Raw genomic sequence first — 25,550 nt, forward strand, 5'->3', positions numbered from 1 at the left:
CACCCGTCCACCCGACGGCTCGGAGCCGGGGGCCAGACCAGCAGCTGCGGCGCCACCGGGCGCCTGGCTGGAAAAGCAGACTCCCAGGCCCACCGGCCCCGCGGCCTCAGGACGAGCCGGCCCACGTTTGAGAACCGCTGACAGCCCCAAAGCCGGCGCCTCCCTGTCCATGCCTCGCGCTGTATTCCAGGACATTCCACGGCGTGCCAGCTGTCCCGGGAAGCATGCTTCTCCCGGTCACGGATGCTCGGGGGCCTCCCCGGTGGCTCACGTGGGCGTGCCTGTCACCTCCATGACCACCCCTCCCGCCCCACCCCTCCAAAGCGGCCTACTCCCCCTGAGCGAGGCACAGCCCGCAGCCGGGCCGCCGAGGGCCCCGTGGTTCCCGCCGCCGGTGCGTCCCCGCGTCCAGACCCCTGGACGCCCACCTCCCCGCGCTGAGGCCCACCCCCCGCCCCAGCGCTCTGCCGTTTCCGCGGGGGCCACGTGCTTCCCTTCCGTCCCACGCGGTCGCACAGGAGGGCCGCGCCTGCAGGGGCCGGGCCTCCCCGTTCAGTCGCCGGGCGGCGTTCAGTCGCGCTCTCGGCAAACGCAGGACGCGCCCGGAGGGGAGGATGACCCTGGCGCACCACCCGCTTCCCGCGGCGGAGCAGCAACCGCGCGGCTGAGCACACCCACCGCCGCGCGGAGGAAGCCAGGGGCAGCTGAGGGCGCCCGGAAGGGCGAAGGGGCGCCGCTGCCGAGAGCAAGCGTCCGGGGGGCAGGCCCCGTGGAGACAGAAAGGTGGGCAGGAGTCTGGAGGTGGAGGCTGCGGTGACCGCCCCTGGGGGTGACAAGGGGACGCAGCAAGGGCAGGCACGGTGGAGGCTGGCTTGAGTCAGAGAAGGCGGGCCACCCCGGGAACATCCCGGAACACAGGCTTCCCTGAGCCTGGGGCCCAGCAGAGAGGCAGCTGGAAGGCACGCGGGTGGGCGGGGGGGCGGGGGGGGGGGAGGCGGGACCCTGCCAGGGGTTCCGAGAATAAAGCAATAAGAGCTTCAGAACTACTTCTAAAGGGCTGGGGGCTGTGCTCTCAGCCGTGATTCATATGCACGAGTGTCTCCGCGGGAAGGATCTCAGGCCCACCCTGCACGCCAGGACCACGTGTCCCCGGGTGACTCAGGCCTCAGCGGGCGGCTGCTGTGCACTCCCCACCCTCGGGGCCTGAATAGGCCTCGCAGACCCAGCCCCACGGCAGCCCGCGGGGCTCCGCCTCTCAAGGGCTGCTTAAAACAACAAAGTCATTTCAACACCACTGTCGGTCTAAGGAGGCCCGAAACCCCACCAAGGTTACCGCCTCGGCCGCTAGACACACCTCCTATCGTGTGGACGGGGAGGGAGGGGCCGTCAGCACCAGCGGCAGCAAAGGGCTGGACGGCTGGGCCTCGCCGGGCGCAGCCCCCAACACCCCCTCCACGGGGACTGAGGCCCGGAGGCACCCGGCAGACTCGAACCACGGGGCGTCCGGCTGCTCCCCACACCGCGGGCGCATCTCGGTCAGAGGACACAGGCCGAGGCTGCCTTCAGCCGAGCCCGAGGGCTGTGTGCGCAGCGTCCTCCCGGCAACAACTGCCGTGCCCCAGGCCTCCCGACCCGACCCCACCATCTGCGGCAGCGGCCTGCTCTCCGGCTGGTGGAGGACCACCCGAGGAAGAGCCCAGGACCCACCCGGGCACGAGATGCTGCAAAAGCGCGATCCAGAATGGTCCCGATCCCGGCGGCCCTCCTCTCCGCGGCCACCCCTGACCGCCCAGCGGGGGGACCTCCACGCCAGGACGTGGGCCTCCAGGGTCGGGCTCCTGCCCAGCCATTCCCGCTGCAGACTCGCCAGGTCGCAGGGAACGGACGGGCGCTGGCCTGAGTGGGGGCCAAAGCAAGCCAGAGATGCTCTCGCTCGTCGCGGCCTCACCCCTCACCTGCAGGGCTCCACGCGGCGCACAGGCCTCGCCCTGGAGGCCTGAGACAGGACCCACCTCCGAGGGAGCCCCGCTGTCATCCCTTCCGGGTCTGGGGGCAGAGTCTCGGTGAGTGACCAGAGGTCACGTAGAACAAGCAAACAGCAGAGGGTCAGTCTGCGGACTGGCTGCCCCAGAAGGTGTGCGTGGCTCCAGGTTCTCGAGGGGTAGACGGCCCGGCCCAGAGCAGCGAGCGGCCAAGGCCGGGCCCCTCTGAGCTCGCCAGCTCGGCGGTGCCCACACCGTGCGGGGTCCGGCAGGAGGAGAGGCAGGCTGACCGGCTCAGACGCGACAAGACCCCAGGCCTCAGATCTCGGCACCCGCACCGTCGTCTGGCGCCGACCGGACTGTGGTCCGCCACGCGGGACCCCCTCAGGGCAATCCAGGTCCCATCAAACCACGAGGGTCTGAGAGGCTCGGAGACGCCCGCAAACACAGAATCCCAGGATCCCAGGCACGCTGGGTCTGTTCCCAGCACCCCAGACTTCAGCGTCCCAAAGGGAGCCCCGGCTCACGGCGCACGGACCCGGGCCTGGGGGGCTCCTGTGCCAGGTGCAGCCACACTGGAAGCTGGGCCCAGGGCCCGCACACTCCGGCCACAGCGCGGCCCCCGGGGTCCGCGAGCACAGGCCGTGAGCCCCACAGGAGCGCCGCCTCAGACCTGGCCGTCGGGCGTGGGCGACCGCGGCAAGCATCCTCCCTCTTCGGCGAACCCGCTGCAAAGACGTCTCTAATCTGCTGTCCCTGCAGAGAACCGCAAACCGAAAGCCCGCCGGCCTCTGGATCTGAGTCTTCGTGGCAGTTTTAGGACAGGAGGAAACGGCAAAATTAAGACTGGTTTTTCCTTCCTCACTCATTACTGGGAAGAGCGGCCAAGAGCGAGATCAGGTTCCACGTCAGAGAGACGGCGGTGTGTTTGTCCCTTCGCTCCTGAATCACAGCCGCGGCAAACCTGCGGCTCACACGGGGTGCACACGGGTGGCCCACCTTCCCGCACCCCGAGGCTTCCCGCCGGCCGGGGCAGGCAGCCCCGCCCACAGCGCGCAGAGAGGAGGCAGTGGGTGGTCCTGGGGCGGGCAGAGGGCCCCCCCCGCCGCCTGACAGGCCTGCGCCCCAAGCTGTGTGGACCACGAGGGGCAGGTCCGTTCACAAAAGCAGCGGACGCTCGGGGCGCAGGCGGCGGGTGCCGGCCCTCCGACGCCTGCGCCGTAGCTCCTTACCCCTGGGTCTGGCCCGCAGTGCGGGCTCCGGGGCGGGCGCCCAGGGCGAGGGCCTGCGGGGAAGGGGGCTCTGGGGCCACCCGGCCGAGGGCCGAGCAGCCCCGCCACCGCGGCCCCTGCCTGGGAACCGCCCCCACTGGCCACCCAGCTCCCCCAAAGCCACTGTCACATCAAGCGGCCACGGCCGACAAAGGAGAAATCCACCTCCGCATCTTCACCGGCCTGGGGCGGGGACTGCAGAGGCCCCGTGTCCGGGAAGCAGGACAGACATGCCCGCAGCTCCACGGCCTCCCCTGACGCCTGGCTACCATTCCCACAGCTGCCGTTTCTGCTCGAGCTTTCAAAACCAGGTTTTAAAGGCCATGAATACATCGACATCTAGGTCTCCTGAGGCAGGGGTCCCCAACCCCCGGGCCACAGAGCGGTACGGCCCGTGGCCTGTTAGGAACCGGGCCGCACAGCGGGAGGTGAGCGGCGGACGAGCATCTGCCACCCCCCATCGCTCCCCGTCGTTCGCGTTACCGCCTGAACCACCACCCTCACCCCCGTCCGTGGAAAAACTGTCTTCCGCGAAACCGGTCCCTGGTGCCAAAAAGGTTGGGGACCGCTGTCCTAATGAAATAATCCATAAAACAAAGATTTGTAAAGGATCGATGTTTATTATAACAATATTTATGTTGGCCAAAAGAAAGGGAACAGTTAAATGTCCAAAAACAGGAGATTCCAACGGCCTGGGCCCGGCCTCCAGAACCGACGGCAGGACCCCCGGCGTCCAGAGCGCAGGACTGGCGAGGGCCGGGGGGCTGCAGGAGGGAAGGGGGCTGCGACACAGCAACCAGAGTGGAGTTTACGAAGAGCTTCCAGTAACACACAGAAATGTTTGAAGGGAAAATTTAAGGGGCATACGTCATACACATGTATATAGGTGTGTATTTAATATCTAATAAGTATGTGTGCACACCCAATATATCTCCATATGAAAAACAAAAACGGGGAGGAAATAATCGAACTGAAGAACCAACATGTTAACAGCGGCAAAGCTTTCAGCGGGGAAATGAATCACTTTTTTCTCAACCCTGAAAACTTAAGAACTAGGTTTTCTAAAATTGCTATAGAGCATGCACTATGCTTGAATAGAAATGCTTATAAATTTAACAGGATCTGAGATTTATTTTAAATATAAATTTTAGGTCTAATCTCTCTTTTGCCAGCTATTCCTTCCTTTTACATTAAACGCTGACAGAGTCAATTTATTATGTGCAATGATAACAGCCATTTCTGATAAGTAAGTTTAAATGTAAAATGACAGAGTATATATAATTCAGCGCTTTGTGAACAAATGCCCCCTTTATTAACTCTAAACTAGAAATTCACTCACAAACCCCACTGAGGCCGAGAGCTTCCAGCTCCAGAGGCTGAGTCCCTGGCAGATGGTAAATTAATCACTTAATCTTATTAAGTGTTTTCTGCTTAAGTCCTGAACCAGCTGGGTCCAAACAGTGACACATGCCAGGAAGTCACCTGTCCCGTCTCAGGGCACACGGGGGGCACACAGTCCACGGCCACTGAAGGACAGGCATAGGCTCTTTTAGAAGCTCTATGTTTGAAACTGAGTTTTATAGAGAAACTCTTTTTTCGTCCTCTTTCTGAACACTTTTTATTACAAAAGAAATACACGTTCACTGGAACCGGTAACGCTGCGTAAGTACCTACAGAAAAGGTTCGTCACCAGCCCCCCTGTGCCGGCGCCGCAGCCCTGCCGGTTCACTTCCAGACCCTGCGCGGCGCCCTCACAGCCCCACGGGGAGGAAGTGTCGGGGGTGGGGGGGGATCCTTAACTTGGTCACTGAAACAGGATCACGGATCACGGAGTGGCGAGAGCGGTTTTCTCTTTACCACGAGCCACGTCGGCTTCCACCCATGGATCCAGGGATGACCCGGCCGCCCTCAGGACGTGGCACCAACACGGAGCGTCCACCCCGCTACCGCGTGCAGGCGGGGCCGAGGGCGCGGCCGAGCCACCAGGGGAAAGTGTCTGCGAGCACGTGGCCCGGGCCCCGCCCGCCTGTCCCCCACCTCCCGGCCGGCCTGTCCCGGGCGTGAGCGCTCGGCCGCTGTGAGGTCATCACTCAGACAGAAATCTTTATTCTTATATAATCAGATCGGTCCATCTTTTTAGTTGACTGACTGCTTAGAAGTTCTCCCACATTCCAGAGGTTATTCACAATATTCTCCAAAATGTTTCTGATATCTTGCTTTAGTTTTTCACTTTGTAATCTTTAATCCATTCGGCATTTGTTTTATATGGTGTGAGTTAGGATGTAACTTTTTTCAAGCCGGATGCCAAAGAAGGCAACTCCCACATTCTCCAGGGAACCAAAATGCGTCTTCATTGTGGATTAGGTGCCCGTATACGTTTTGATCTGCTTCCGTATCCTCTGTGGTATTTTCTGTCTGTTAGGAATCTAAGAATATCCACCTAACGTTTTAAAGAGTCGACCATGTCTGTCTACTGAAAGGTGAGATATATGCAAGCTGACAACCCCATCACTTGTCATCTTCCAAGTGGTAATCACATTTCCACACACTAACTTATACAGCAGCTAATAAACCAACACTGAATGCTCCACACTTACTCTTTAATTTATTCTAATCTGAATTTAACCCTCCACTTCCCGCTTCACAGTCTACGGTGCCTGAGCAAAACACAAAACTCTACAGAAACCTCTCCGGCCGCGTGCCCTGTCGGCCGTGTGCCGTCTGGGCCCCAGCACCTCACCTGGGGACACTCGCCCTCCCCAGAGCGCTTCTGTTTCAGCTCCCAGAATCTGAGTCCTTGGCTGGCCTGGCCTAGCCTGCCTGTTCGTTAATCAACCAAGGGCCAATTCGCCATTTTCCATGAATTAAAATAAACTGCACTCATAGAAGAGCCCAGTCCTGACGCCACCACCACTTCTAAGAAATGAAACGTGCCTCCAGCTGCAGAGGCCGTCTGGCGGCCCCTCCGCAGGGCAGTGACGCGGGGTCAGGGGACCGGGGCAGAGGCCAAAGGGCAGGGCGGGGCGTCAGGGAAGGTGGAGGCCCAAGGCCAAGAGGGAATGCTCCCAGAATTAGCAGCACAGGCAGCAGCTACCGCTGCGTGTGTTGTTACAAAAGTGCAACAACGGCCCAGGACGTCTGAAAGCCAGAAAAAAGCAGGGAAGAGCAGCAGGACCCTACGGCCCTCGCACACCCCGAGCCCCTGGACGTTTTCCCCGCGTCTCCTGTTCCACTGGCTGGTGATGGCAGCTGTCACGTCTTGTCCCCACCTCCCCAAGCGCGGCCCAGCGGTGCCACCCCGCACCCCCGTTACCCGCCCTTCCAAGGTCTGCGGTCCCGCCCCTCACGCCCCGCTCCCCACGCGGGTGTCCCCCCGTCCTCCCGGGAAGCTCCAAGCCTCCGCGGTCAGGGCTCACAGCGCGGCTGTGCTTTCCAGGACTGAGCCAGCGCAGCGCTCCGAGCCAGCGGCCTCCCCGCTGTCACCTGAGATCAGCAGCAGCCTGTGTCCCCGTCGGTAAAAAGGGGACATACCGCCTGCGAGACGCCTGGTTCCTGGCACTCTCACCGGGCAGGCGCTCCGCGGGGACCCTCCGAGCCCTCCCCTTGCGGCTCCCGCCACAACACAGGGGCCGCCACTGTCAACACCCTGCTTGGCTCCCTCGGTGCCAGACCAGCAGGGAGAGGCTCCTGCCGCGGGTCCAGAACCACCGGGTCCACGGCCGCACACTGGAGGCCGGGTCCACGGGGGGCGTGTCACGGCCCCCAGTCACACCGAGGGCGCGTCAGCTTGCGTGATGCTGAGCCGAGCCAAACGCCCCGTGTCACTCAGAGCCCTTCCACAGAACTCGGCTTCCGCGGTTATCACCGTGAAGGTCCGGTTCATCACAGAGGAGCGTCCAGAATGACAGACACAGCAGCAGACGGATGACCGCTCACTTCAGAGCTGCAGGAAGGAGGCTCGGGCTGCCTGGGCGGTCAGGGCAGATCCAGATCCAGACGCAGGGACGCCGTGCCCGCAACCTTCAACGGGGTCAGAATCCCAGGCGTTTCCCAGGCAGACTCTTCCGAGGAGCCGTCAGGCCGTCGGGTCGACCACAGGCCACGCGGGCCGGCCAGACTCCTGGGCTCTGAGAGCCTCCCCACGGCCGCGGGACGCGCGGCTGCCTGTTTCAGCCCAAACCTCTGGTGCGGCGATCTTGTCTGGAGAAAAGCTTTAGGTAGACAGCAGGCGCCCTGCAGCGCTGGGCGCCTTGCTCTTGGTCCCCTTCACGGTTCTGCTTCGTCACAGGGCTCTTCCACCGACCCAGAAGCCCAGCCGGGCCCTCGGGGCCCGTTCCCGGCCGCCTCTCTCTCGACGTCCCTCCAGAGCTCGGCCCAGGTACACCCGGGGCTCGTCACGACTCCCAACCACCGACACCAGACGCAGGGCCGGCCACCGCGCGGCACAGGCTGAGAGGCCGAGTCACGTCCTCCCAAGCTGAGGCCGCCTCTAAACCTGCGCCACTCACGGGGCACCAGGGTCACGCACCCACGCGGGTGAAACAAAGGCCCTCAGCCTCTAACCGCCACCGCAGGCCCCTCTCCGCTCGGGCTCCCAGAGCAGAGGCTGCAGCCGGCCCCGGGCGCGGGGGTGCGCTTTGATTCGGGGGTCTCCCAGCTTTGAAACAGGCCGGCAGGTCGGAACCCACACGGACGTGCGCACGCACAGCGCAAACGTGGCCCGCTTCGCGGCTGACGGCTGACGGGGTGGGGTGACCCAGGCCCAAGGCACCGACGTGGAATTACAGCTGTTCACGTTCTCACCTTGCTTTTCTACGTTCCCCACACCTTCTTCAGGGAAGATGTTTACTTCTGAACACACACACGCACACGTGCGCGCGCGCACACACGCGCACACGCACACACGCACACGCGCGCGCATGCGCACACGCGCACACACGCGCACGCGGCATCCAGAGGGCACTTGCTTCAGTCCTCAGGGGACAAGCGTGAGGAAGGTCGGAACCCACACGGACGTGCGCACGCACAGCGCAAACGTGGCCCGCTTCGCGGCTGACGGCTGACGGGGTGGGGTGACCCAGGCCCAAGGCACCGACGTGGAATTACAGCTGTTCACGTTCTCACCTTGCTTTTCTACGTTCCCCACACCTTCTTCAGGGAAGATGTTTACTTCTGAACACACACACGCACACGTGCGCGCGCGCACACACGCGCACACGCACACACGCACACGCGCGCGCATGCGCACACGCGCACACACGGCATCCAGAGGGCACTTGCTTCAGTCCTCAGGGGACAAGCGTGAGGAGCGGGTCGCCGAGACCCCGAGACGGAAACGCGAGGGGAGAGGGGAGGGCGACGCAGCAGGAGCCCCTCCGCCCCTCAGCCCTCGCTGCCCTCCTCCTCCTTCGCCTTCTCCAACCCCGGGCTCTGCAAGTGTATGGCGCCCGGCCCAGCCCACGGAAGCAGGTCCTCGGGGGGACCCGGCGCTGCTGCCGTCCTAAAGCTCTCTAGGGCAGCCCGGGGACAGCTGCCTGACCGCCCGTGGGCGTCGGGGGACAGAGAGGTCGGCCCTGGCCCCGTGGGCGTCTCCTACGGGTCGGGGGATGCATCCACCCACTCGGTCGTCAGCCCGCATGCACCTCACTGCACAAGGACACACTGCTCTGGAAACTAAGAGGCTGAGCCCTGGTTCACGCCTGTCTGGGGCCCGTGGAGACCGGTCAGCGCGCGGGACGGCGCTGAGGCCCTGACCTGGGCCTGCGAGCTGCCGGCCTGACAGCCCAGAAGTCGTGAGACCAGCACCGCCGCCACCCAGGGCTGCTCCAGGTGAACCAGGTAAAACTACAGAACGGAACACTGTTGATGCCACAAACGAGCTGAGAGAAAATTCCAGGGGCTGGCGGCTCCGGGAAAGAAGCACCAGGTCCCACACCCCACGCTCGCACGCAGGGCCAGCCTCTCAACAGCACCATAAGAAGCCTCGGTATTCCAAGGACATTCGTGACAATCTCCTTCCAGAATAGTCTCTAGTCACACGAGCTGTTCAAAGCACCTCAGAAGTAAGAGCAGAGTGTGTGGAGCCTCCGTCCACGGCCGGAAATCGGGGGCTCCCCGGTGCAATCTGAGCAAGACCGGCACTTCTGGGGGCTGTCAAACCCCGAGCTGTGGCCGGGGTCACCATGCACAGCAGCCGTGACTCAGCACAGAACGCAACCATCCTAAACCTGTCCCGCTGACGGATTCCACCCTCCCTCTAATTCCAAAGAACGGGGGAGGGGGTGGATTTTAGTGGGAGCAGAAGAAGCCAAAAGCAGATCAGATCGTGGGGTCCCTCCCTCTCCTGCAGACGCGGGTGGGTGGGGAGGTGGGGGGCGTCCGTCCGGAGCTGCCAAAGCCACTGGCCCCCGTGGGAGCCGGAACCTGGCCGCAGGGCACGGAGGATTTCCCCCCGGGGAAAGCCGGGCCCAGCGCCAAGCGCAGCCTTGCCCATGACAGTGCAGGATGACAACACAGGACGCACGCGGGTGCCCAGCTCAGCTGTAAGGGAGCAGACCTTGGACCTGGGACCTCGGCCCCCCTCCGCGTGGGACCCTTAAGCAAGACCACCAGGCCCCGCCCCAGAGGACCCCCCAGGGAGAGCCCTCCGTGGGTCCACAGCGGGTCGAGGGGGAGAAACTCAGGAGGGGGAGGGTCCCGTCCTCTCCCACATCCAGGTGGGCCTGGCAGCCTCCTCATCGAGCTTATTCATCGTCAGGCCTCTGGTCCCCAGAGGATCTCTCCCAGGACAGGCCCCGCCCCCTGCACACCACACCCTAACCAGCCGCTGTGGCTTGGGGCGTTCCTGCAACCTCCGAACGAACAAACAAAAGGAACATCAAAGAAACATATGTGAAAGGCTCTGCGGATCCCCGTCACCCCATGGGGAATAACCACCATTGCTTCCAGCAAACTTCTAAGAAAGAGAGAAACGTGCGAGTGAGAAAACCAGACTGGTAGCCTTTGTTACCCGAACTTCAGGACTGAGACTTGTTAGCCTGCGCACGGTTCCTTAATTGACCCCAGTTTACACCGAGGGCCCCGGGGCCCCCCGCCCTTTGCTGTGATGTGAGGAGGCCAAGCCGCAGTTTATCTGCAGAGCTTAAAAATGAACTTCCCCTTGTCACGTGCTAATGTGTATTCTGGACTTCCTGGGGTTTCCTTTATTAGACTTGAGTCCAAGTCTATCTCAGAAAGGACTCTGGGTCATCTCGGCCTCGCACTTGCAAGGGGGTGAGGAGGACAGTTAACCTGCAGAGGGGCGTGGAAGTGGGTGCTTCCCCGCTCTGGGGCCCTCAGGGACCAGCCACAAAACTGCTCAACGCTGCAAAATGGGCCAGGACCTCATCCTACCTTTAAAAAAATGCCTTATTCTGGGCTGGTCTTTACACTGCACGGGCCAAAATAAGTGCAACATTATTATATATATGATTTTACTTATAAAAGCAACGTGTTTTTCTTCCTTCTTCACTAACCTTTGTTTATTTTTTATTTATTTATTTATTTTGGCCGCGTTGGGTCTTAGTTGCGGCACGCAGGATCTTCGTTGAGGCATGCGGGATCTTCCGTTGTGGCATGCAGAATCTTTCGTTTTGGCATACGGGCTCTTCACTGCAGCGTGTGGGCCTGTAGCTGTGGCGCGCGGGCTCCGGAGCACATGGCTCTGTAGTTTGGGGCACGAAGGCCCTCTAGTTGAGGCACGGGAGCTCAGTAGTTGTGGCACGCGGGCCTAGTTGCCCTGCCACGTGTGGGATCTTAGTTCCCCGACCAGAGATCGAACCCGCGTCCCCTGCATTGGAAGGAGGATTCTTTACCACCGGACCACCAGGGAAGTCCCGAACCTTTGTTCACTCTTATCCATTAATAAAATTGGGACAAGTTTTTTGGATGAGACTGAGAGTGGGTTAAACACATCCTCCAAACTTGTTTGGTGTTGATTTCTCAGCGGCCTCATTTCCGTGTGTGGGGAGAAGCAGACTCTCTAAATCACTGGTGAAATGATCCACGTCACCTGAGCGGGGGACATGGGAGCTAGATTCTCCCCCCACCCCCACCCCCGGCTAATGTCTGCGTGCAGAGAGCACCCCCGGCCCATGGAGAGGTCACTGATGCAGGGGGGCACGCGACAGGGAAGCATCCCCAGCCCACAGAGGTGGGTAAATATTTACACCCTTGTCCCACTGTGGGAGGCTGAGTTTCCCCAAGCATCTCCCGGGCAAGGTTAGCACAGGGGGGTCAGAGCAGCTGTCCCTACCCAACTGTGCACGTCCTGCCCGTAGCCTGTGTTTGGGGGCTACGAAGACATCGCAAGACAGCACCCTAGATTTACAAAATAGTTACCGGATTCATTAATACCCACTTCCTGTCATAAAAGCATTGTGCCATAGAGATAAAACCGCAGAATGATCCAGAAAAAACAGTTACAGAAGTCAAAACATGGTAAATAACCAACTGTCACCTGACGTCCACAGTATCTAAAGGGGGACTGCTCTTCCCATTTCTTCCCAGACCCATGCGGCCCTGTGTGAGCTTTCTGGCCAGGCTAAGCGCTCTGTGCTGGCCCGGAAGGCAGAAGCACCTGCCGCCCCCGCCCCCTGCCTCCCTCGGGGAGCACAGCCCCTAATTACGCTGCTACAGGTCCCTGCTCCTGCCGAGCCACACCCGGACGCGAGATTACGCTTCTTGGTTAACACTTCACCTTTAAGTCACGGGCGGCGGCCCAGAGAAGCGCCGACACTCCGAAGAGAACGCACGGGCTCAGAAGCAGCCCGCGGCTGAGCTGGCGCCATCCCGGTGTCCCCACGCGGGGCCGGGTAACGCAGCTCAGACCACGCGGCCAGGGAGGGTGCCGCCAGACGCCAGGGGCGGCCACACAAGCCCGCGCCCTCCCAGCCCGGCCCTTCCGCACACAGCCACATCGTCCCCAGGAGCCCGCGGCCCAGTCCTGCTTCCCACGGCTCAGGAAAACAGCTTTGGCTCACGGACCCAACCTGGCGACTCGAGCAGGTCCAGACCCTTCCGAGCCTCGCTCTCCTCCAGCGTGAAGCGAGGCAGCTGGAAGGACGGTGACAGTTACCCTCAGCCCTCTAACAACCCTGCGAAGTAGCTGTTAGTCTCCTCATTTTACAGACACTAAAACTAAGGCACAGAGAGGTTAAGTGACTCGCCACGAGCTGCAGAGCGATGCCGCTCCCACATCCCCCTTCCCGGCCGCGCCCCATGCACAGTCAGGCGGGGGGTGCCGCCTGCTAGGTCCACACTCCCCCACCCCCAGCGTGACAGACAGCAAGTCCCCGAGCAGGGCCACCTGTCCCCGGGGGGCGGCTCCCTGGCTAGAACCGGGGCACTGGAGGAGAGTGGAGACGCTTTCCGCAGCGGCCGGGAGCTCAGGACGGGTCTCTCGGAGCCCAATGGGGAGACTGTGCCCCCCTGCAGGACGTCTGCTCTCAAGGCAGGAACCACGCTCACGGGTCACCCAGGAACAGCGCATCTTAGAGAACCCGCGGGCCGTCCTGCTGGCTTCCGCTCTACTCCTCGGGGGCAGAGCCCAGCAAGCTCCCCGGGGCCAGGAGACCCCGGGTCCGGGGGGAGCTTGCAGAAGGGGGCCTGCTGCGCCCTCACTTCACCTGCAACTCGTGTTCTCGACGGTGCTTCTCTTCGGTGCCCCGCTCTGCACCCTCTCTACAGGGACCCCACAGGTTACAAAAACCCTGAAAAGGAAGAGACAGAGGCCCAAACCGCGAGCTGCGGCACAGCCCAAAAGCCTGGCCCAAGGGCGCGGCCGGGTCCCCTGAGCAGGCCTGCCCTGCCCAGGGCCCTACTTTACCTAAGGTGGTTTGCGACCCAGAAATTCAGACACACTAAAACAGACGGACGGCGTCCTGTCCGCCACCCTCCCGGCCTCTGCTTTCCAAGGAAGATGGCACGTTTCAACGATCCCAAGATGCCTTCGTAACAAGACAGACTATCGTCTGCTACTAAGAGCGGGAAGCAGTGACCAATCAAGGGGGCCTAAATGAACGCTGTAGAGGCGTCCCCTCCCCAGAGCTGTTAACCAGGGGGCAGGTACACCTTCGGACAGACTAAGCCTTAGAGTAGAAAACGATAAGTTAATGTTTAGTTTCGTTTTAGTGCTGCCCTTGTTCAATGGGGGTCACGTTATATATTTAGAAATTAATTCTGCACATGCAGTTTCTATTACTTCTAAGAATTCTCCAGGTTTGGAAAATACACTGTGTGCAGAGTGTGTGCGGGCGCACATCTGCACGCGTGTGCATGTATGTGTGTGCATGTGTGTGCACACATAGGTTCCCGTTCCTGGGAGAACAGGAAGAGCAGGGAGACCCCTTCCAGTCTTCCTTAGCGCCTCCCCAAGACCTGAAAATCCCAGTTATTATAATTCCCATAAAAGCGTGACTATGTTGATGGGTTTGTCCTTTTTTTTTTTTGCAGTACGCGGGCCTCTCACCGCCGTGGCCTCTCCCGTTGCGGAGCACAGGCTCCGGACGCGCAGGCGCAGCGGCCACGGCTCACGGGCCCAGCCGCTCCGCGGCACGTGGGATCTTCCCGGACCGGGGCACGAACCCGCGTCCCCTGCATCGGCAGGCGGACTCTCAACCACTGCGCCACCAGGGAAGCCCGGTTTGTCTTATTTATCCTTTGATCTGTAGAGTCTTGGAAGGCAAGGCCAACGTTTCCCATGCATCCTGTGAAATGCCCAATTTATGGCCCCACGGGCCCACGTGCAGCATCTGCAGGTGGCGTCCAACTGCCTTGGGACAACCAGGGAGGCAAAGGTCACGCCCCACCCCACCCCCGGGCCGACTTCACCTAAAGGTCAGCCCATGCGATGCAGAATCGGCCCCTAGACGACCCCTGAGCACTTTTTGCAAGGAGGAGAGCTTTTGGAAACTAGCTTTTCCCAACCAGCCTTTGTGATTCACACGTTAGGTCAGGCTCAAAGTTCCGGCCGCTGCCCCAGGGTGGCCCTTACACTGGCCTCCACGTGCCCTGATGCACAAAATCAGCACGTGTGTACATGCCCCCAACACGTCCCAGGTCAGATGCCCAGAACCCTCCCACACTGTTCTGAAATATTCTGTCCGAAAAGGGTGCCTCCACCACTTCCAGGCCCCGGTGACGGTAAACCTGGACCGGCCTCCTGCACGTGAAGGGCTGAAGAGATCTGTGTGCTGGGGGCCAACACCCACTGCCCCCCAGGCAGCTCCTTCCGGCCACAGAAATTCCTGCTTAAGAAAACCCAACATTCTTATACTATTCACCAAACTCGTGGGTCCCCGCACAGATACCGATAGGGAAGCGGGCTGGGCTGGGGAGAGTCAGGAGGAGGTCTAGTAACAATTAGAACTAAATTGCTACTAATGATAGTGAAGCCCGTGCAGACGAAAAAGCGGTAGAAGAGTCTCATTCAGGACCCAGGCTCTGCCTGGTCCCCCCTCTTCCCTCCTGACTGGACAGCCTGCCTGTCCGGGAAGGACACAGGCAGAGAGGGAAAGGCCCTCGAAGAGAAGGCCAGAACACCCTCCACAAAACCAATGAACAGAAAGTCAAGAGACTGAGCAAAACCGTAGCGACCAGGGGTTTTCTGTCCCCGAGACCCTTCCTTCCGGTCAGGATGTGCACAAACACATCCTCGGGTCCAAACGCTGAGAAATCCTTTCTCCAAATACGGAGGCGGAGCTGAGTGGAGCAGGAAATGATGAACAGAGAAAGGAACGCCACAGACTCCAGATGGACGGGGCCAGCTGGGGCTCAGGAAGCACAGGGTCCTCTGCCCTTCCCCTCGCAACGCCCCAGGAAGCATCGCCCAGGAGCTACAAGGTCTCCGGGAGCACGGCCAGGAGAGCCAGGGGGCCATGGGGCATCTGCGGCCCACCTGGCTCGGGCGGCTCGGGTCCCACCAGGCAGGGCGCCCACTTCCAGGGAGCTGGGCTCTCTCACCCGTACAGCCGGGCAGGAAACAAGAGCCTCACGCCTCGGGGGGCGAGGAGGCCCCCCGGCAGCCCCCCACCCACTATGGCTCATGCACCCCCGTTTGCAGTACTTCCCTATTCACCTTAACGCCCTCTCGCTCGATCCCAGCGTACTCTCCCAGGCAGCCCAGCCCGGCCCGGGGTCCTCGGAGCTTCTCAAAGTCTGGGGGCTCCCACCTGAGCGCAGCCAGGAGAGAGAACGGGCCAGACAGAAGCTACAGGAAAAACCCGGCTTGTGGGCCTAAAACGTGAAAGGTGTCTGATGCAAATACAGAATGTTAAAGAATCAAAAAGTGCAGAAAAGACGCTTGAGTCACAGAAAGCGGAAAGGCAGGCGTCCCAGCAGCGAGGCCCCAGAGCGGGGTGGGGACCCGGCCAAGCCGCCCTCAGGGCTCTCAGACGGCAAGTGCCGCCAAACATACACCCCCAGAGCCGCGGGGTCGGGCCCACGCGGGCCCCGTGACTCTGCAGCCTCCACCGCGTCGAGCAGAAGGAAGAAGAGCAGGAACGCCTGAGAAACAGGAAGCTCTTCTGAAGTCCGCGCGCCGTGCTGCGCGGCGAGGCCGGTGCCCCGGCGCCACGGTCCCGCCCACGGCAGAGAGCCGGCAGGAGCCTCCCCCGCCACCCCCGCGCGGTGACACGACACCACGCACCTCTGCCCCGAGACAGGCCGGGGGCGCGTGCGCGTGTGCGCGCACACCGTACTAGGACGTGAGGGGCCCCCGTGAGAAGGTCAAGGCGAACCACCCCTCCCTCAACTGAACGCTATGCCTCACGGGGTGCAGGCCTTTCTCAGGGGAGCCCGGGGACACCTCGCTCCTCCAGAAGGTCCTGGACACACCACACACGGGTGGGGGGTGTCCTCCGTGGGAACATCGCACACACGGTGTCTTCTGCCCTTGAAACTCACCCCTACAAAGTAGATAAAACACCCAGTCGTCAGATCCTAAGCTGAAAACTGCTTGTGGCAGTCAGCCCCAGCAGGGCCCCTTGAGAAGGGCGAGCTCGCAAGCCGCAGCCCAGAACAATCTGGAATTCCCCAGCCGGCCCTCACCCCGAAGGCCATGGGAAAAGCAGCCCCGGCACAGCAGCCCACGGCAGACGCTACAGCAAGGCAGCTCGGCCAGGCCCCCTGAGGTCTGCACACCGATGGGAGTTCTGGAACCGGCTCGGGTTCCAGGATCTCTGCAAACAGCTCTGTACCACCATCTCAGCCCGGCTCTGGGAAGTGCCCAGTCGGCTGGGTCCGAACAAGCAGAGGCCCAGAGGCTCCGGGCCTGGGGCTGAACTACCTCCGGCTGGAGTTTAACGGCCCCACTCACCCCTCCCGCTGTTGCCTGCCTGGCCGGGGGGCTTTTCCTGCATAAGGCAACCTCTGGGCCTGGGTCCCACCCCAGCAGGAAGAAATGGTCAGAAGCCAGAGGGCAGGCGTCGGGAAGAAACAGTGCTGGTCCCGCCCCCAGGGCAGCCTGCAGCCTGTCCACTCAGAGGCTGGCCCCTTGTGTAAAGCATGGTCTCAAGTTAAATTGCTCAGGTGTCTAGCAGCTCAAGACGCTCGGCTGGGAGGTGGTCAGCAGGCCCTGAGCCCCGGGTATCCTGGCCTCTCAGGACCACAGGTTCAGGCGCAGGTGTCACTCTCCTAAGAATCTCCCATAAGTGCTCGTTCAAAGATTCTCAGGGAAGGAGAGGCCTTGGTGGGAAGTGAGCTGTCTACTGAGGAAGTGACTTGATAACACACCCAAGAAGGCCGTTCCTCACTGACCACAGGAGGAGTGCCTGGGCCTTGGTAATTTCGAGTTCATTACAGGACAACTGAGGCAGTCACAACCTCTCCTGCTGTGTGACTTTGGGAAAGTGACCTGGCTTCTCTGAGCCTGGGGTGGGGGCAGTTAAGACACGTGCCTGCACGAGGCACAGAGTCGTTACCAGACCCTGACAGGACCACGTCCTGCGGGGGCACCTGCTTCTCCCTGGCGTGTCCAGGGCTCTGCGGGCAACGACGGATCCGGCATCGTGGAAACGGACAGAGTGCACAAAATCAGACCAGTCCCGCAGAGCGAAAAAGGAAAACGACATCTTTTTCCTCAGAGGAAAAACCACACAGGACAAAGCTACAGAGAAGATCCAGGGGCACGCGTAGCTGCCCTCAACCACGGGGGGCTCGGCCATGGGGGCTCCTGGGAGGGCCAAGGGGCGTCACAGGAAGGAGAGACAGGCCCTGACTCCACACACGGATCACACCCGACGGGACCCACTGTCGAGTCCAAAGCAAAGCTCCAGAGAAAGGCAGGTTAGTTATCAGCCCCCCACTCTGTCAAATGTCCCGAAAACCCAGAAGCCCAGGCCCACTCCTGGGCTCCCGCCAGCCCTGGGGGGCGGCCGAAGGGGGAGCCGGTCCCAGGAGAGGCCGGCGACCAGGCCCTGGTCCTGGCGCTGCCGCAGTCACCGACGGCACTGGTGGCCGCCAAGCCGAGAGCGGGGCTGTGTCCGGAGCACGAGCGGGGCGGCCTGGCTGGGGAAGCGCGGCCGCCGACCGAGGCTCCAGGCTCTGAGTCACCCTGAGTCCAAGAGAGACGCGGCGACTTTGCCTGCCTTTGGATTTTATCCCGCTGGCAATGGGGGCCGAGACAGAACACTTCTTTACGCTTTGGACATTATTCAGACAACAGGAAGAGAAACTATGCGAAGAGGGAAACGGGCACCGGTCTGACTTAGGAGTGAAGGGCACAGCGTTCGGATCAAACCCCGAGCGGGGGCGGTCCAGCCTCCCCCAGGCCTCCACGGCAGGTCTCAGGCGTAGACACGTGGCCTCACCAACAGGGCCCTCGCCCGGATGCTGACTGGCCCTGCCACGGGCTGCAGGCTTATTTGAAAACACAAACGAGCGAGGCCAAATCTCAGGACAGAGCGGGCTGGCCCGGGAGCTGCCCTGCGTGCAGAAACACAACCCGTGTTTGCAGACACTCGGAGGACTAGGGTCGCGACCTGTGGTCCCACGGTCCACTTGTTGATCCATCACTTCCGGCCAAGAAGCTTCCGATGACGAGCAGCTCTGAGTCTGACCCAAGAGCCATCGTGTGGAAACGACACGTGGGTCCCGGCCCACAGCGTGAGCTGGGGCGCGCAGTCGGGAGACACTCGCCGCTCATTTCTAAGGAGGATCACGAAACGTGCATTTACACCGCAACTTGAATGTGTTCACTGTTAATTTTGGAAGTCGCCTCACACTTAAAGAAAAGCACAGGGTCATTTGTGTGGATGGTGGGACTTTAAATTCCCTCTCAGCTGGGTCAGGGTTTCCTGTACACAGGGCTGCAGCCCGCGCCGCCCGCGTGTCTGGGTCCGTTCGAGGTCCCCTCCCGGACCAGCCCTCAGCCCGTTACTCACTCGCTCTTGGACCTGACGGCAGCCCCACACTTTTCCTGCGCTGAGTGAGCCTTGTGTAATCTAGGAAATTATTTTACCTTTCTGGGCCTCGGTGTCCTCTACAGAACATTGTTCATTCCATTCTTTAAGTGGCTGTGACTTTTAAACTCTTTATTTACCTATCTGTATACATAATAGTAATATTCTTGCTTTTTCAAACAGACCTGTTATTCCCCTCTTCCTATCAAATCATTTCCACACTCCCCAGCCCCGGGGGTCCAAGTGACAGACGTGTGTGGGTCTCGTTTCCACATCTGCACACCCGTATCTGTTGCCTGGCTCTTCTCTGGGACCTTCGGAGACACGCTCTGCATGCTGCTTTCTTTCCAGTCGCACCCCACGGGCTTCCTGCATATCACATGGCCGGGCCGGGCTCCAGCTTATTTCTCTGAAAGCTGCATAATATTCCAGGCTGTGGAAGTTCCATAATGTAACTGCCCCTTCAACTGGCATTTATCAATACTCTGTCTCCCCATTTCGCTATCTGAACGTCCCACCGACTGGGCACAGCTGGAACACAGACCCCCATGCCGACACTGGGTGCAGGGGACAGACAACCAGCGAGCCCTCCCCACTCCTGCCTCCCCACCTTCTCCTGACTTGCTGAGCTGGATCTCTAACCCGTTACAAGGTTAAGAGAACAAGTAGCTGCAAAGTGTACCAGCAGTAACACCTTGCCATCATGTCCGGAGCGATGCAAGGGCCTGTGCTCACGCAAGCTCGCTGAGCTGCACAGAAGGGGCCTTACTCTCCCCTATGACAGAGGAAGAAACTGAAGCAGAGTGGGCTCGGACGTGCCTGAAGTTGCGGAGTTAGCGAGAAAGGTGGCCTGGACTCAGTCTCAGGTCCCAGCCTCCCGTCCTGCGCCGCCCGGGCCCGGCATGGACCCTCCTCGCTCGGAAGCAGCTGGGGCGCCTGCAGCCTCCACTTTCCAGTGTGACTTGCAAACCTCACTTCCCGGGCTTAGCTGCTCCCACTGTGGTTGTTTCTAAAGCGTGGTGCTCCGATGTCCTGATTTCCCCAATACTCTCCGGAAGGTGTGAGTGTTGACACACGCAAGTGCCTCGTTAGCGTCAGAGAAACAAGTCCAGACGTCGTCTGCCAAATGGTGTTTTGCAGCCCCATGACCCATCCACAGGGCCCCACCACCTGCAGATCCTTTTCCCTGCGTGCCCGGGGCTACGTGGGCTGCAGGTGGCCCCACTCGAGGGGTCGGCTCTGGATCCCGTGCCCTGTTCGATGGCACCTTCACGAGTTCTGTCCCCTCCAGCTTCCGGCCAGCACCTGCACTAGGGGCCGTGTGCGCGTGCCCCGGTCCGGTCCTCCCACAGGCGCCGGTGGCCCGGGCCCTCCCCTCAGGGGCACCGGTGGCCCCTCCTGTCCAGGCGCGTTACCAGGCAGCAGGCAGCCCGCGAGGTGAGCTCCCGCCCCCTGCAGGCCAAGACCCGGGGCAGGTGACTCCATGCGGGCTTGTGAGAGCTTAGGTGCCGTGAGACAAGGCGCACGCCAGACCCTGAAGTCTGCACCCTCCCCACCTCACACGCCGGCACACGCCGCTGCCCGGAGGAGCCCAGACCCGCGGGCAGCGCCAGTCTGCACACCGGTCCTCAGGGGCCAAAAATAGCCCGCGAGCCGCGCTCCCAGGTGAATAGAGTATCCAGGCTAATTTTAGCGTCAGAGAGCTCCGGAGAGCACGCAGCCCCTGATGCCAAGAGCCGTGCGTGGCCGGCGCAGCTCCCCGCTCCCCGTCTCACGCGCACCCTCACGCCGACGTCGGCCATCGTGCGCACAGAACGTGTCCTCTAACGGAGCCTGTGACGCCCGGCTGCTGACAACCACTGCCACTTATAAGCTGGGCCGCCCCACCTGAGCCTTACAGACCCCGGGGCCGGCACGCCACTGCTTCCCACCTTGGAAACTGGCTTAAAAGCTCACACTCTCGGCAGCGCGGCCCTAGAGCCCTGAGCTCCCAGCCCTGTGGTCTGGGGCTTCTTCCCCAGGCCGCCCGGGGGCCCTCCCTGCTCCCCGCTTCCCCGACCCGAGGGGCCTCCTGCTTCTGGGGGGGGGTGACGACTGGGGGCCGGGCAGGCCTACAGCCAGCTGCCGCGGGGCCACGTCTGACTGAATGGGGGCACGTCGCTTCCCCTGTGCTCGCGCTGGACCCAGACCGCCCCGGCCCTTCTTGGTGACGGGTTCTAATCTGAATGAGAAGGAACAGGAGTGGGTGCTCTGAGCCCGGGGAGAGCAGGCGGGGCCGCTGCCCTGGGTCCAAGAAGGAAGGTCTGCCCTGTGGCCTCACATGGGACTCGCCACGCACCCCCAAGCTGCCCTCGAACCTGGCAACGACGAGACCCACTCACAGCCCAAGCGGGCTTTTCTCACCCTCAAGGGCAAGGCCAGGATTTTCTCTTTTTTAGCTTGAGAGAAATACCTTTGTATGTTGCTCTTCATTGAACACGTTTATCAAGATGACACTTTTAAAAACAAGGAGTAACTATCATGGAAAAGGGAAATATCACGGGAAAGTAAAGCTGCGTTGCAAGGCCTAAAGGAGCGCCGAGTGCAAAACGACCCTGCCGGGCAGAGGAGCTCTGGCCGGGCGTCTTCACCGTCGCCGCCTACAAGTCTTCACGTTGCTTCCCTTCCAGGGCTAAAGCCCTGACTCATGGAAAGCCCTTGGAGCACACTTCCTCAAGCAGCCTCATAGGAAGTGTGTTCAGTCTTCCATGACATGAGATACTGCTGTTACCAAAGATAGACCGCGGGTAAGATTTTCAAGTGTGCAGAAGAACCGTCCAAAATAACTGCGAGATTAAAGTGGGGAAAGACACAAGTTCTTCAGGACAAGGACTTGAAACAGTTACAATAAAAATACCCTCCTTTTATTTGGCACTTTCTTCTGTATTATCTCATTTGCGAAAGGTGGAAGGAAAAAGAAAGGGGAAGAGGGAAAAAAGGAAGAGATTCTTCTCATTGTTCCCAGAGTTAGCCTCTCAATGACCACGTACCACCACACGTTCCAGACTTTCTAAGGACCAAACGGCCAAGGCCCCCCCACTAAAAACTCTTCAGCCCCCCAAAATGTTCCGCCTGTCCCCTCAGCAACAGGAACGGTGACACTGCTGATGGTATAACTGCAGGGAGAATTTCTCTCCGCCTCTTTCTGGGCTGAGGGGCTCCCACCGGATGCTGCAGACAATGACTGCTGGGGGTGGGGGGGGGGGCGCCTGCCCCGGGCCTTCCAGCCGGCAGGCCGCCAGCAGACGCGGGCACGCAGCCAGCCGGCCCGGAGACAGGGCTCAGCATGAACGGCCAGCCGGCCGGGGTCTCCCGGAACAAGGAGGCGAGCATGCCTGTGATTCCTGCGAAGCCGCCCCTCCGCCAGGTCACCTCTGGTGTCCTTCCTCGTCATCGTACCTTCACGGCTGGGGCACTCAGGCAAGTCAGAGTCAAGACTGGCCACAGCAGAGGACTAAGGAAAGAAACGGAGAGCTCGGGGCACCACCCACCAGGCCCTGTCTACTCACAGCGGAACAAGACTAAGCCCCAGGCCAGTCCCCACGGCTCACCTCTGGGGCCGGCGCCGGCCCTAAGTCGGCAGCACAGCCCAGGACACCTCTTGGCTCCGATGCCTGTGCTGTGCGCAGGCCCTTGCTCCCTGCAAGCCCCAGCAACGAGCACGGGACACAGATGTCTCCCTCCTGCAGCCCCGAGCTGCAGGTGGAGACCCTTGGAGGGGGGAGAAGACAGGGGCTTCTGAGAGCTGGAGCCGCGTCCAGGGAGTTGGGCCATTGCGCACAGAAGTTTCTGTTCATCCCCTCTGCTACAGCCCCCAGATACGGGGCGGGGCTCCAAAGGTTCTAATAATACCCCGTGCCCACGGACTTAGACCAGCAGATGTTCAGTGGCTGCACTAATCCTCAGCTGAGCCGGGCGTTTCTCTCACTTGTTTAAACTGAGGCACAAAAGAGGGAAAGCCTAACCGAGCAGCATCTTCAAACCCCTTCCTTCCACGCATGGCCCCTGTGTGTGAGGTCCAGAACCTCCCGTGAGGGCGCCCCGCCAGGCCAGCAGATCTCCTCCGTGCCCTTCTCGAAAGAAGTCAATCCTCTCCGCTTAGCAGACCACCGTTCCAGAACCCTCCTGGGTCGAGTCCAGGCTGGCCGTGCGGGGCCTGAACCCCAAAGTCCCCAGACCCCTTCCTGCCTGCTGCACCCAGAAGCCTGGCACAGCCCCCACAGCCATGCCCCACCCCTTCCTGTACCCTGATTAAGGAGGCACCTCAAGGCCTCTGGGTGGGCGTCCCCTCACGCTCACTGGACCCTGGCACTGAGAGGCACTTTCCCTGCCACACTTCAGGTGGAGTGCCATGCATGTTGAACCTCTCAGCAGAAAGTGACAGCAGACTTCAACCAAGTAAACAAGAGAAACCCTCTCCAGGCAGGCTCCTCAAGGCTGAAGTGCGACCACATCCGATCTGCGGTGCTTCTGAGCCAAATAGCAACAGCGTCTCAGCGATGATCCATAAACCAAAATAAAGCAGACAGGAAACAACACGCTGATTTGGGTAGCTGGAATTCCTAAGCAGCATCGAATGTCACCAGCAACTGACGCTCCGGCAGTCACTGGGCGCCTGGCTTGGTTCCCGGAGCCCCTTTTTCACATGGGAATGTGGAGGACCCAGGCATTCAGTGGGCAAGAAGGGCCCTGAGGACGGGCAACACACCGGGGTCTCAGAAGCCCCCTCCGGCGGGAGCTGTCCTCTCAGCTGGCACGTTTATGGCATTAATGAGCAACAGTCACTCCAGGAACCGATCTTGTTTTGGGGGGAGAAACTTGCACATCACCCTCCCAAGTTAAAACAGAACTGGGAAAAAGCAAGTCTCTCCAGATAAACCCAGGAAGTCCAGATATAGCCTTCCAGCCCACTCCAGAGTCTGCACTTCCCTCCCCCAGCTCTTGGGTCCAGTGAGAAAGGCAGACTGCTCTGGGGACACGACCTGAATGGCAGGCCCTGGTGGCCCCGCAGCCAGTTCTCAATGGAAGGGGGAGGGGTGGCTCTTGTGGCGACCTGCCCGGAGGGAGCCCTGGGCCAGAGCGCTCCACGCAGTCACAGGCAGACACACACACACACACACGCGCGCAGGAACACACACATGCCCACACATCCACCTATACAGTCGCGTGCACACCCAGGCTCCATTCAGCCGCCCGCTCGGCCCCTCGCCCCTGGGGGAAGGTGAAAGAGCTTCCACGTCCCCAGCGAAGGAAGGGTCTGGGTGCCGCACTCGGCGAGGCTCGGAACCCCGGGGTTGGTGTTTCTGGCACCTGAAATGCACTCATCCGGAGAGCGCCCGCACGCGCGCTCATGCACACGCAGATACACACTCCCAGCGGAGACCCGACCCAAGTCCGGCACCGCACCTCCCTCTGCTGCAGGCGACCCCACCTCCGGGGACCTGGGGCCGCCAGTGGCGTGGAGGTAGCGCAGGGAGCTGCGTCCCCCGGAGCCGCCGGCCCGGCTCGGCCCAGCCCGTCCTTGGGGGAGGTGGGGAGAGGGCAGCGGCCGGGCATCTCCTGGAGACGGGGAGGGAGCCGCGGCCCATCATCTCCCGGTGATGGGGAGGGGGCCGAGGCCCGTGGCCTCCGGGGTGGTGGGTAGGGGCCGCGGCTGGGGATCTCTCGGGGGTGGGGAGGGGCCGCAACCGGGGGCGCACATGGCCAGGAGGCGTCAGGGCCTTGGCCCCCAGGGAAGGGGTCGGGGGCCTGGGGGCGCCCGCCGCGAGCCCCCTCGAAGACACCGCCGCCCCTGCCAGCTCCCGGGAGCTCACCGATCTTGATCTTCACGCTCTGGAAGACCCGGAGCCCCTCTTCCTCCACCGCCATGCTGGGTCTGCCCGGAATTCGCGCGCCGAGCCCCGCGGAGCAGCAGGAGCCCGAGCGGCGGCGCAGTCCCGGCGCTCTGCGCCCTACCCAGTGCCCGCGCGTCCGCGGCACCTCCACCTCCGGCTCCGCCCACACGCCCGCCCATTGGCTGATAACGCGGGGGGCGGGGAGGCTCCGCCCACGGCCCTGCCCAGTTCCCGATTGCCCAAGGCCCGCAGAGGGGCGGGAGCGTTACGGTTCCGCCAACAGCGCGTCCCCAACTGCCCATTGGCTGAGGGCTAGGAGGCGGGAGCACGACGGCTCCGCCCACATCCCAAGGCCCGCAGAGGGGCGGGGTCGGCCTCCGAGGAGGCATCGAACGGACCCGGAGGGGACGTCTAGCCCCGCAGGCAGGATCCGGCCGGGAGTGCGAGGATACCAGGTCGGGCGGCGGGGGCCACCGGGCGAGATTTGCTGTGGGGGGAAGGGCTAGGGTTGGTAGTGGGTGGGACCCGGCGGGGCGGTGGAACCTGGCCGTGAGGCTTGGGAGGGGGGGCACTTGCCCAGGGTTTTAAGAAACTCAGACCTACAGGTATCAAAGGAAAAGAATTCCCTGGCCCAGCTCAGCCTCCTCAGAGTAGGGGCTGCCGGCCACCTGGGGTGTGGGAGAGTGCGCAGTCCGGGTGAGATCCTGATCAGGCTCCAAAGCTGCCCAGTCCCTCGCGCTGCCCTCCTGCCCCTCTGCTGTCCCCGGGCCTCCCTCGGGCCTCCCTCGGGCCACCCTGGCTCCTAACTTCTCACACAGGCCAAGTGCACTCTGGTCTGCCCTTGCTGACCCGCAGGCTACCAGCCTCAGCTCATTTTCTGTGTCTTCTGATTTCCTGTCCACTTCCTGCGCCTCTGGCTTCATAGCACCCAACACCACACACTCTCTCTCTCTCACACACACACACACACACACACACACACACACA

General features: G+C 61.6%; 1 protein-coding gene and 1 long non-coding RNA gene across 2 annotated transcripts in view; one reads left to right on the forward strand and one right to left on the reverse strand.

The window, feature by feature from the left end:
* Positions 1-24,682, reverse strand: part of RASA3 (RAS p21 protein activator 3) — a 97,299-nt gene extending 72,617 nt beyond the window's left edge. The window contains exon 1 of the mRNA XM_024117441.3: positions 24,543-24,682. Within this exon, the coding sequence (XP_023973209.1) occupies positions 24,543-24,597 (55 nt within the window). The 5' untranslated portion in view covers positions 24,598-24,682. The remainder of the gene's footprint in view (positions 1-24,542) is intronic.
* Positions 24,683-24,932: 250 nt separating this feature from the next.
* The window catches only part of LOC114487528 (uncharacterized), a 5,105-nt gene continuing 4,487 nt past the window's right edge, over positions 24,933-25,550 (forward strand). The window contains exon 1 of the long non-coding RNA XR_003682694.1: positions 24,933-25,018. This is a non-coding gene — a long non-coding RNA (uncharacterized lncRNA). The remainder of the gene's footprint in view (positions 25,019-25,550) is intronic.

Source organism: Physeter macrocephalus, chromosome 13 (genome assembly GCF_002837175.3).
Source record: "Physeter macrocephalus isolate SW-GA chromosome 13, ASM283717v5, whole genome shotgun sequence".
Taxonomy (NCBI): domain Eukaryota; kingdom Metazoa; phylum Chordata; class Mammalia; order Artiodactyla; family Physeteridae; genus Physeter; species Physeter macrocephalus.